The following is a 12,783-nucleotide window of genomic DNA, read 5'->3' as shown; positions in this document are numbered from 1 at the left end:
ATAGAAATTAACAATATTGAAGCAAGTAATCAAAGCAAAGAAAAACATATATGAAAATGTATTCACGTTCAGACCTTTGCAGAACAATGGATTTTTTCTCCCAAGTAGCTCATAAGCATCATATAAAAATATAGACTAGTATGCAATAAATTCACCCAACCAAAACATCTACCATGAGTAATGAGATTACCACGAACTCTGCAAAAGTAGGGGAAAAGCTGAAGGAAATTGAAAGCTTGGATATGCAAAGTCTTCACAATCAGCAGAAAATTTAATGTTGAAGTGATGTGAAGTAATGAAAGGAAGAAAAGTTGTGAGAAAAATTGAAGGCTTGAATTTATGGGTAATTAGGTAAAGTACCTGCCACTTTGAGAAATTAAAGGCTGGATCACGTTTTCCCTGCCATGAAAGCTAGGAATTTCAGCTTCAATAGCGTTTTGAACCCAAAACCAAATTTCACAGATTCACTTTTCCTTCATCCAATCAACACAAAAAATGGGAACACCCCGTTTGGTAAAGTAAACGCACGTTTGGCTTGTGGAAACGTGTTGCCAAACATGAGTTCTATATTTTTTTCTTTTTTAATTTGTGCCTTACCTTTTTTTTAGAAGTTTTGGGCCTTACTTATTGCAGCCCTTTAACTTCAACCATATTTAAGAGAATTTGACTTCATACCCCACAAGTATAATTAAAATTTGGTTGGTTTAATTGTAATTTTTGTCATCCTATTTTTACTAGTTTACAAATGTGATCGCTTATTTTAAATTTCAATAGTTTTGGTCCCTAGATCATATTTTAACTAAAGAGTATTGCTATTCATCACGAAAAGTTTTATCTTGAAATTATCCCGATATGGTGGTTTAGCCAATTAATTTTTTTATAGGCTGGAAAACAACGGAAATCAAGGGTGTGATTAAGAATGCTATTCAACAAATACAAGGTCGTGAAGTTTTTGTTAGATAATCTCTCGCTATAACAAGCAATTCCCTCAACTAAAAATTGATAATGTGATATATTTTAAATTTGTTATAGCAATTCCCTCAACTAAAAATTGATAATGTGATATATTTTAAATGACGTTGCATATGCTTTGTTGAGAAAAATATCAACGTCAGTGAACTTGTAAGAAAAATCCTCTCAAAAAATTGATAGAAAAAATTTATACTAAATCATAAGTCGTTTTACTTCACCAATGAGACATCCTTTCAAAAAAAATCACCAATAAGAAATTCACGTTACACTTTTTTTTATTATACCTTATAAACAAAAATTTTATAAAACCATTCATAGTATCTATTTTCCATACAAAATTAATTAATTAATTAATTAATCCGTGTCAAATGTCAAAACGTTTTATGAGAAAGCATCCGTCCTTATGTACATCCATCATTTCTATCATTCCTTCCATTTTGGTTTTCCCTTCACTGGTAGAATAAGATCGTTAATCACGATCTAGGAGGATTCACACCAATCCCACCCTCGAACCAATCATCATCATCATCATCTCTTACTACCTCCAGATCTCTATAATCAACGGTGATTCATCTCTCTCTCTCTAACTAATTTTGTGTTCTTCACATGTTGATTTCGATTTGGGAATTTTTTTTCTCATTTAGAATGTCAAATATTGTTCATGATGTTGCTATGCGATTAATTGAAGCTTTATTTAGAGTGTAATTTGTAAAGTGATTTATTATCTGATCTGAATCATGTTAATTGAAACACACCCAACATGTTTTTCATTGCATGTTTGTTGTGTAATATTGATGGATTTTACTGTACTATTTTGTTTAGTTATTTTAGATGTTTGACCTCTGAAGCACCGATACTTATCGAGCATGTTATGTGTGAAACATCGACACATCTGATTGCATTGAATTATGTCATTTTTAAATTATTATGGGTGTTGATATGTCCGTGTTTGTGTTTTTGATTCATAGGTTTGATCAACCTTAAATTCTTCTGTGATCTGTCGAGTATATGGAAACTGTGGTGATCAAAATTTTACAATTAAAATCAGTTATGCTTGACATAAAATTTTCAATAGGTGGAATTGTGTGAGTAAAAATATTTGTAGTATACGGTGAACCGTTGAATTGATGTTAAATTGTTTTAGTGTATTTGGTTCAATGGTGCCGAAAATTGATTTTTTTTTTTTTTTTTTGTTTTTATGGAAAAACCAAACTAGCCCATCAAAAAATGAGTTTAACGTAAAATGATTTATATTTGGATATATTCACGTAAAATTGTAATTGTAAATATCATGTTTTGAGGCAAGATCTTCAAATCCTAGCTGCATGTTAGAATCGATTATAGTCAGAAATCTCCAAACATACCAAAATCAATTTCAGTGCTTTGGAATCACTTTTGGCTCTCCCAAAAGTGAATCCAAACATGCACTTAGTATTTATTAAGGTAGTCAGAATCGAGATTAACGAGTATGAATTTGGTGATGGTTTGATTGTTGAGGGACTAATTTGTGACAAAAATCATAGAGCCATTATGCAGTGAGTTAGCCACACACTGTGAGTAGTAATTTAGGTGTTTACACCAAAATATCCTAAATCTTTATCTTAATTTTTGGCTACCCAAACAACATAGCGTACTCTGTAACTGGAAAGAAATTTGTAGATTTTGTATGCTAAAAGAGCAGTCTACTAAAATTTGAATTGTCTAAGTATGTCAGTTCTTAGAGATTGAATAGTTTAATTATATATATATATATATATATATATATATATATATATATATATATATATATATTTTATTTTTTGTAGACTTATGCTGTAATTTCCATGTCTATGCACTTGTGCATCTAATCTTGCATTAACCAGAGTGTTATGTGGAGTGAGGATTGCTTAGTGCAATGGACAACATCTTGGTGTGGGGTGGACTTTATTTCTTACTTTTTAGTGTGCTAACACCATTTAAAAATGATTTTGTTATTGATTCCTCTGTACCCTTATTTTCTCCTCTTTATAATGATGATAGGCACTAGAGCTATCATGTGATTAATTTGAAATTTTAAGAATGATCCACTATGATTCACGAAATACTTTAGTTTTATTAAACTCAACTAGTTTCAAACAAACTTTTTAATGAATTATTTTACAGATTTCTGGAGCTAGTATAAACTTAATTCAGTTGGGAATTGATCATTGTAATTTTCCAAAATCACGCATAGGGATTTTGAAAGAAAGAGGAAAAATATTGATCAAGACATTTGTTTTGATTTGGTGTTTTTTCTCATGAGAGGACGTTTTGAAATTTTAAATTCTGCAACTGAAATTGCTTTCAGCGATAACTGCGTTAATTATGTATCACTGTTTCAGGGCCTTTACCTATATATATCACTGTTTGATGTAGGAATCATGTTTCCTTTATCGATGCGCGTATGTCTTTAGTCATAACTATTGACAGCTTGTCAACTTTTTCCATATTTTCTGTTGCACTCTCTTATGTTTACATTTTTTTTATCATTGCAGTGTATGATCAATAATTAATTCCAGTTTTGATTGCAACTCAGGGCCATCAAATGGAATCTGAAGAAGTTTTGAAGGCTGTTTTCCCTTTACTGGAGGGTGTTGATCTTGCTTCTTGTATGGCTGTCTGTAAGCAGTGGAATGACATAGCTAAAGACGATTTCTTTTGGAAATGTATGTGTGCCAATAGATGGCCATCAATCTGCAAGCGACCTAATCCTCCTACTGAAACCTACTACAAGTTATATAAAACCTTCCATAAACGCCAACAACGTAGAACTCTTCTCCCTCCGAGAATTTCCTTTGATGATTTGGAGTTTTTCATTGACATTTGGGCTGAAGATATACTTCTCTTCTCGGAAGCGGTGTCTGGCTCTGTCCTGCAATCAGGTTTCAGAAGTCCAGCTTCTGGAGTTTGTGACTTGCTCAAATATCACCTCGAGAGTTCTGAATACAAGATGACTTTTCCGGTTGAACCTAGGTTTACTATCCCTTCAGAACAAAATCAGAATGTTAGTGTCTCTGTGATGGTTGGGCGGAAGGATACAAATAAGGTTGCATGCATCATAAACAAGTCCATCTTCGATTATATTGAACGGTCATCATATAGAGCGTTGGCATATGATTACCTAGACATATCCCCTGGCTACCCCTTTTTGCCCGGCATCCGGGCATGGATATCTTTGCTATTCATGGAAGAGGGAAGTGAAGATCTTATGGATGTATTTGGGATCCAAATGGATTTCTGTGATGTGGCAAATTCTAAGGAAGAAGTCTTGTGGCTATTGGACATGCTAGATTGGAAGTGAATGTTAAAAGTTTGATGTCCTAGCATTGCCTCAAAAATAGTTGGAAATTGTTGTTTTATGTTAATTTGTTATTTATATATTGTTATGTGTACATTATAAATTTACAAGGTTTTGTCATCTTATTATCAGCAAGAATTTGTACGTGTCAAAAAAATAAAATAATACTCAAATGTTTATGTATGTATATACTTTATTATTTCATGGTCACCAATAAATACTTCTGTTTTTTGCATACACTGATGGACATTTTATGTATCTCATCCTCTTGGTTCTGCAGCCCACCATGCATAAGTAAAGGAAAATTGCTTTTCCCACGTCAAAGTTTGCTATAACACACCAGGAAATTACTAATATAACTCCAACGGTAGTTAGTTTCTGTCGGTTACTGAGCTAACTGTTGCGCTCAGTAACCGACGGCAGCAAAATGTCGTTGGAGTTATATTTATAATTTCTGGTGTTTTTAAGCATTCTTTGAAGTGGGAAAAACAAATTTCTAAGTAGAGGCGAACAACGTATCGGATTGGGCCCAAAAAACACAAATTGGCCTTATCTGCTGGTATTTTAAAATTTGTTGGAACATGTGTGGAAATTGAGTAAAAAGACTAAACACAAATTCCCATGTTGGGTAGAACTAGTGTTGTGTGAATTGAAAAAAGTGGAATTAAGAGTGTTCTTAAGACCATAGTCCCTTTTCGGTTTAATGTCCCTTCGGAATTAAGAATGGTCTTAAGTTCATAGTCCCTTCGGTAATATACGTCCCTTCAGAATAAAGAGTACTTTTAAGATCATAGTCCCTATTTGGAATAAGGACCTCGATTCTCAAGGGTTTTGCTTACTTTTTCCCTTCCCAAGAAAAAATAAGATATCACCGGTTAAAAAGGTTCAAACGTAATCAATGTTTGACACCCGAAAAACCAAGATAAAACAATATCATAAACACGAAATCTTTATTTGGGAACAACTTGAACGTGCATATTTTTATGTGACTTCTCTAGATCAAAAATTAACTTATCACCTACCTCTAACATATGTTCTTGGCAAAATTTGAACCATTGGCCGCCTAAGTATTTTTTGTAACTTGCTCTCGTTGCCGTTATCAAGCGACACTTGTACCTTTTTTGAGCTTGTTTGTCAATGAGTGTGATTGTTTTCCGTGTTCCTTTTAGAAATGTCCTTGATATCTCATTTGGGAAGTGCTAGGTACAAAACAAATTGCAATGTTAATTAGATGTTATATATATGTATATTTCTAAAGCATTTACGAAAGTATTATAAAGATTTGCTGTAGGAAAAGAGCATGTTTTATTTGGTTCAAGAGATTAGGAAAACAACATTATAATTAACATGATACTAATTGGAACCAATGAAGGAACCAACAATGTGCAGATTAACGTTACATAATAGTTAGGTTTATAAAAGAGACTGCAAGTGTCATAGACTAACCAAAAAGGGATTTTTGCCAATATTTACATCAGACAAAATGAAAAGAAGAAATGGCATCCCAAAGTCAAGATAGTTTATGACTACAGTCCAAAGCGATACGTCAAAATAGTAGAAGTTCAAATAGTTCAACAGCAAAGATCTACTTTGGAACAACTCGAACGTGCAATTTCTTCTGTGACTTTTCGAGATCAAAGATGAGCTTACCACCTTCTTCCATCACTCGTTCTCAGAAGAAATTGAACCACTGGCCACCCAAATATTTTTCATAGCTTGCTCTATCGACGGTAATGAGGCGACATTTATACTGTCTCTGTGTCTGGTCATCAATGAGAGTGATTGTTTTGCGCTTTCCTTTCAAAATTGTTCTTGACACCTCGTTTTGGAAATGCTAAATAGGGAAATAACTGCAATATCAGTCTAATGCATATTAACATGGATAAGATGTATGCGAATATAGTTACATATAATTTAGAAAATAAAGGTAGCATAACTGATTTTAAGCTAAAGAAAATGTACCATGACTTCTAATTTATCTTCCTATTATCTTCCTATAAAGTCTAGATAAATGCATGCATGTACATTATATGTACTCCGTTGACCAATTAACATTGTTGAAACAAATGGAAATTAAGCATCACTTCCGCATGTGCATATATAGCTAGCACCATTTGACATTGATGTCTTTGAACATTTGGTGCAACTCTCATAATACAATCCAAACTGGTTAGGTTTGAATTTAGTTGTTTTCCATGTAGTGATGCAGTATGTATCCTAACACAAATTATGCACATGAAATAAAGAATAATGCAATATACATTTTTAATTTGTGCGTAAAAAAACTCAAAGCATGTTTGTGCATAAAAAAAGCAGACATTGACTTAGTTTATAAATTTAGCAATTGGCCTAACCTGAGACAACAGTTTGAAAAAATCATTGTATGAAGTACGTTGAGAAGAAGTCAAACTCTGACTTAAGTTCTAACTGAAGCTTTGACTCTGAGTTTGAGAAGTGTTAATGTCACAACAACAATTCAAGCAACATGGTCAAAAAACAATCAAATCGGATTGTGAAATAATAAGTTACTCTAACACTGTATTGTGAAATCATAATACAAACTAAGTCTTAAACTTCTCGACAACCGGATGATGTAGGTTGATGAGCAGCCTCGAACCTGACCAATTGTTACATATATTTGAGTTGCCATTGACTACAAAATGGAAGCAAAAAATTCAAGGTAAATATATGGAAAATGATAAAGCTACTGAGTAGTTTTTCCATAGTGTTACATCAACTATATTCCCACTACATAAGGAAAGACATCTTTCGAGTCATTATCAAACTTATACAAAATCTTATCATCTGATGCTGAAAAAATAAAACATAATATAAAGGTGCAATATATATATATATATATATATATATATATATATATATATATATATATATATATAAGATAAGCATAATTTTTTTAGGCATCTTTACCTTTTTTTGAAGAAAAGACATCTACAATTTTACTTTTAATTAAAATCAAAATTTTATAAAAATAATCATTCGCATTATGCAACGCCAAAAAAAAATTATACGCATTAGCGTAACAAAAAAACAGACACGCAAAAAATATTACTCTAAACGCTAATATGTGTGTGTGTGTGTGTGTGTGTGTGTATTTGCAAGGTTGAAGAAAGAAAATAAAAATATTTGGTATCATTAATGATAGCGTGAATAAAAATATTTGTGAGGTTGTTATGATTAAACGATATTTAAATTAAATATATAAGTGATAAAAAGATAATAAAATTCCTTTGAAAAATGGTAATAAAATTAAATGGAACCTCCTCAAAAAAAATTAAATGGAACGGTTAAAATAAAATTAAATGGAAGAAAAGAACATATTGAAATATAATATTATAAAATAAAAGAAAAGGTTCCCAACGTGAATTAAAGAGAGATGCTTGTGAAATAAATTGTCGAGAAGCAGTTTTTGAAGTAGCATTCAACAACTTTTCGCCAAAGCCCATTGAATTCAATTTTATCCATTAAAAAAAGTACCTGTTTTAGTAAGTGTTTAATTGATATTGTACTTGGCCTAACTTCTCCTTAAAAATGTAGAGAAGTTGAAAAAAAAACCGGGTCAAACAGTATATTAATCTCCCACAACGGCAGTGTAGAAGGAACTGAATTTGGAAGAAAAAAAATGAAAATAGTTAAAAATAAAAAAAATGGAAAATAGTCAAAAGTTTTTAAAAAAATAAAAAAGTTAAATGAAAAAAAATATATTGAAATATAATATTAAAAAATAAAAGAAAAGGTTCCCAGCGTGAGTCGAAAAGAGGTGCTTGTGAAATATATTGTCGAGAAGTAGTTTTTTAAAGTAGCATTCAACAACTTTTGGCCAAAGCTCATTCCATTCAATTTTATGCATTAAAAAAAGTTCCATTTCTAGTAAGTATTTAATTGATATTGTGTTTGACCTAACTTCTCCTTAAAAATGTAGAGAAGTAGGAAAAAAACCTGGTCAAACGGTATCTTAATCTCCCACAACAGCAGTGTAGAAGCAGCTGAATTTGGGAGAAAAAATTGGAAAAAAGTTAAAAATAAAAAAATTGGAAAATAATTAAAGGTTTTTAAAAATATTAGAGAGAGAAGAATGAGATGTTATGACCTCCTCCCTTCACGTGCATGCTTAATGGGGTCCAGCAGATCTGAAACGTTAAACAAATCTGACGATTGTGGTGTCCTTATGCATGGTGCATAAGGAAATCACTTATGCACCGTAACTTCAGCCCCCTTTACTATTTTAGTGTGTCTTTTGTCCTGCTCTATAAATTAGCAAACAATCCGTGCCATTTGCATTTTCCATTTTCAATCAAATGGGTATCCCTCACTTTCTTGTTATTCCATGCCCAGTCCCAGGTCATATAAATCCCCTCATGCAATTATGTCATGTTTTAACCAAACATGGCAGCAAGATCACTTTCCTTAACACAGAATTCAGCCACAAAAAAATCAACAACAACAATATTTCTATTGTTGGAAAAGACAGCCTCAAAAATGAACAAAATCAAGAAACAATAAACTTTGTCACACTCCCAGATGGTTTGGAACCTGAAGATGATAGAAGTGATCAAAAGAAAGTTCTCTTCTCATTCAAAAGAAACATGCCTCCTTTGCTTCCTAAGCTCATAGAAGATGTTAATGATATGGATGCTGAAAATAAGATTTCTTGTATTATTGTTACCTTCAATATGGGATGGGCTTTGGAAGTTGGACAAAGCTTAGGAATTAAAGGTGTTTTTCTTTGGACTGGCTCAGCAACTTCTTTGGCTTATTTTTATAGCATCCCTAAACTAATTGATGATGGAGTAATTGATTCAGCAGGTAATTAAGAGTTACTTATTGTTAATTGTTTTGTTATTTTGGTACAACTTATTGTTCATGCATTGTTGGTACACCACTTTGACTATTTTCAAAAATTAAATCTGTCTGCTATGTTGTTATACATATGGGTAAAGTTTGGAGTCTTTCATATATACAAACTACTTCAGCTGAAAATTTTTAATATTAGTATTTTTGTTTTTAAAAAAACTCGGTTCCGGCCCAAGAGCCGACTATCTAAGGTTTTTGATCCCACAATCAATTTGTGGGGGCCCCATTTAAAGGCAGAGCGTAGTTCTATATTGACTTAGCCCACTAAAATAGACACCATAGGAAATCGAACCTCAAACCTTGTGAAGAGACACACTTCAAGGTCCCAAGCCAACAACTAGGTCAACCCCAAATGAGTTTCAATATTAATATGTTAATCGTTAATTTGTTAGTATTTGCTCAAGATGAAGATCTAACCGAGACTAGACTACGTTGATTCTTAACTCTCGCACTCAACCATCAAAGCCAACTTTTTTTTATAAGATTTTTCTTTTTTAAGGATTTTATAAGATTTAGTATGTCAAATGACAATATTAAAATAACCAACCACTGGGATAGGTTTAGCAATGTAGGGTAGCTTATGAGGAAGTTGGTTCTGACATTCATGCTTAGAATACCAAAGTATACCTCATCAAGATTACAATATTAAATTAACTACTCCCTCCGTTTCAAAATGAGTGTCGCTTTAGCCAAAAAAATTTGTTTCAAAATGAATGTCGCTTTCGGTTTTCAATGCAATAATAACTTTTTCTTTTCAATTGTACCCTTCAATTAATACTATGTTACACTACTTTCAAAGTATTATTTTTTCTTTAATGAAAAACAAACCAATAGTTGATTAGGATAATTTGGTAAAATTGCTATGACATTTGACTACTCTATTCCATTCCTTAATTTGTGTGCAATTGGTTAAAGCGACACTCATTTTGAAACGGAGGGAGTAATTAATTAAGGATTTTGGGTTAGGCTTATTAATGACGCTAGTCCTCACAACTCAGCGAACTAAGGTTTTGAATCAACGTAGTAAATATGATTAACTAATTCGGTAAAAAAAATGATTTTATTACAGAGGGAGTTCATCATTATAGTTAGAAACATTTTTTTTTTTGGTCCTCGTGAGCTTAACTCAGTTGGTAGGGATAATGCATAATATATGCAAGGTCTGGGGTTTGAACCCTGACCACCACTGAATTTTTTTTTTTTTTTTGGTATTATATTTCCTTTAAAAGAATTAACAAGATTGTATTGCCGTGTGGGTAACGGAAAGTTGGAGTACAACTTTTTGACATTTTGACTCAAGGTAGTACAACTAATTAACCTTCTTAGATTTTGGTTGAAATTGGAAGTACAAATGTACAATAGGGTACTATCACCAAGTACTTGGGTGTAGTACATCTGAAGCCTAACAAGTACTCCCTCCGTCCCAGAATATCTGATCCATTTACTAAAAAAAGTGTCCCAAAATAATTGAGTCATTTCAATTTTCAATACAACTTTCATCATTCCTAATACAATATAACTCTAATTAATACTACTTTCATCATTCCCAATTCAATATATTCCACTTTCCCCTTTATTTATACATTTTTCTTAATCTGTGTGAAAAACCAAACTGACTCAAATATTCCGGGATGGAGGGAGTAGAGATGTTCCACAGGGCCGACCCGAGACCACATGAAGCTATCATGTGTCTAAGCTACCCATCTCATGTGTTCTCAGGTCGCCCCTGCTGAACTTTCTATACCGCATTGTACCTTTTGCTTCCAAGTGACATGTTGGCTCATAAATTTTTCTGTTCCACCACCATACTGCAAGTGTAAAATACTGAATGTTTTTCGTCTTAGAAGAAGTAGCTCAAATGTATGCGTTGAGACATAAAAATTGTTCTTTGTTGGAGATCTAGGATTAAGTTCCTGCTACGAATATTTTTCTCTCCCACAACGAATTAACTACTAACATTTACCTATAAAACTCCACCTTACTCGTCTTGGATTCTAAGTTAATTACTAGTAGTAAAGTAAAAATATCAGAGTTCTAATGATTTAATTTATCCATTATAGGAATTTATACCAAAGATCAAGAAATTCAGCTCTCTCCAAATATGCCAAAGATGGACACTAAAAACGTTCCATGGCGAACCTTTGACAAGATCGTATTTAATCATCTTGCACAAGAGATGCAAACTATGAAGTTAGGACATTGGTGGCTTTGCAACACAACTTATGATCTAGAGCATGCAACATTCTCCATCTCACCAAAATTTCTACCAATTGGCCCATTGATGATGGAAAATGACAGCAACAAAAGTTCATTCTGGCAAGAAGACATGACTTCATTAGATTGGCTAGATAAGCAACCGCCTCAATCTGTCGTATATGTTTCCTTCGGTAGTTTGGCAGTAATGGACCAAAACCAATTTAAAGAATTAGCCTTAGGACTTGATCTCCTTAACAAGCCTTTTCTTTGGATTGTTCGTCCGAGTAATGACAACAAGGTAAACTATGCATACCCTGACGATTTCCTTGGAACTAAAGGCAAGATCGTTAGTTGGGCACCGCAGAAAAAGATATTGAACCATCCTGCTATAGCTTGTTTCATTAGTCACTGTGGTTGGAATTCTAGTATAGAAGGTGTATATTCTGGTATACCTTTCTTGTGTTGGCCATTTGCAACTGATCAATTTATGAACAAGTCATATATTTGTGATGTGTGGAAGGTTGGATTTGAATTAGACAAGGATGAAAATGGGTTAGTACTAAAGGAAGAGATAAAGAAGAAGGTGGAACAATTGCTTGATGATCAAGATGTAAAAGAAAGATCATTGAAACTAAAGGAGTTAACACTGGTATTACTAATATAACTCCAACGGTAGTTAGTTTCTGTCGGTTACTGAGCTAACTGTTGCGCTCAGTAACCGACGGCAGCAAAATGTCGTTGGAGTTATATTTATAATTTCTGGTGTTTTTAAGCATTCTTTGAAGTGGGAAAAACAAATTTCTAAGTAGAGGCGAACAACGTATCGGATTGGGCCCAAAAAACACAAATTGGCCTTATCTGCTGGTATTTTAAAATTTGTTGGAACATGTGTGGAAATTGAGTAAAAAGACTAAACACAAATTCCCATGTTGGGTAGAACTAGTGTTGTGTGAATTGAAAAAAGTGGAATTAAGAGTGTTCTTAAGACCATAGTCCCTTTTCGGTTTAATGTCCCTTCGGAATTAAGAATGGTCTTAAGTTCATAGTCCCTTCGGAAATATACGTCCCTTCGGAATAAAGAGTACTTTTAAGATCATAGTCCCTATTTGGAATAAACAATGTCCCGTCGGAATCAAGAATGATCTTAACGGTATATAAAAATTATTCAATAATTTTATTTGAGGAGAAATGGTGGTAACACCATATTTGAGTGGTCATAGTACCATATTGATAGTTTGGAGAACTTAAAGGTTAGAATGGGGGAAACACCATATTTGAGTGGTCTTAGCACCATAATAGAATGGTAATGATACCATATTAAAGTGGTTTCAGTATTAAAGAGTGGTCTTAGTACCATATTTGACGGTGTAATTCTCGAACGATTTTCTACAGTGCAGTAGTTAATCATACAGTTGTAGCTGGGCTTG

The 12,783-nt window shown here is 33.0% G+C and overlaps 2 protein-coding genes across 3 annotated transcripts; both read left to right on the top strand.

Annotated features, from left to right (window-relative positions):
* Positions 1-1,342: 1,342 nt before the first annotated feature.
* Positions 1,343-4,525, top strand: LOC146904349 (F-box family protein). Of its 2 annotated transcripts, none has more exons than XM_085731191.1 (2): positions 1,343-1,536; positions 3,486-4,525. In XM_085731191.1, exon 2 carries the CDS (start codon positions 3,536-3,538, stop codon positions 4,289-4,291), a length of 756 nt encoding a protein of 251 aa, XP_085587317.1. In that variant the 5' UTR covers positions 1,343-1,536; positions 3,486-3,535; the 3' UTR covers positions 4,292-4,525. The 2 variants fall into 2 exon arrangements, with proteins under 2 accessions (XP_085587317.1, XP_085587318.1); XM_085731192.1 differs by having other exon boundaries at positions 1,356-1,536; positions 3,527-4,525.
* Positions 4,526-8,542: 4,017 nt separating this feature from the next.
* LOC146904348 (UDP-glycosyltransferase 83A1-like) lies at positions 8,543-12,035 on the top strand. Its single transcript, XM_085731189.1, has 2 exons — positions 8,543-9,112; positions 11,221-12,035. Exons 1-2 carry the CDS (start codon positions 8,605-8,607, stop codon positions 12,018-12,020), a joined length of 1,308 nt encoding a protein of 435 aa, XP_085587315.1. The 5' UTR covers positions 8,543-8,604; the 3' UTR covers positions 12,021-12,035.
* Positions 12,036-12,783: the final 748 nt, after the last annotated feature.

Source organism: Medicago sativa, chromosome 7 (genome assembly GCF_051527215.1).
Source record: "Medicago sativa cultivar Bolivia chromosome 7, Bolivia_mono, whole genome shotgun sequence".
Taxonomy (NCBI): Eukaryota; Viridiplantae; Streptophyta; class Magnoliopsida; order Fabales; family Fabaceae; genus Medicago; species Medicago sativa.
The sequence above is the reverse complement of the archived record's forward strand: the minus strand, read 5'-3'. Positions and strand labels throughout refer to the sequence as shown.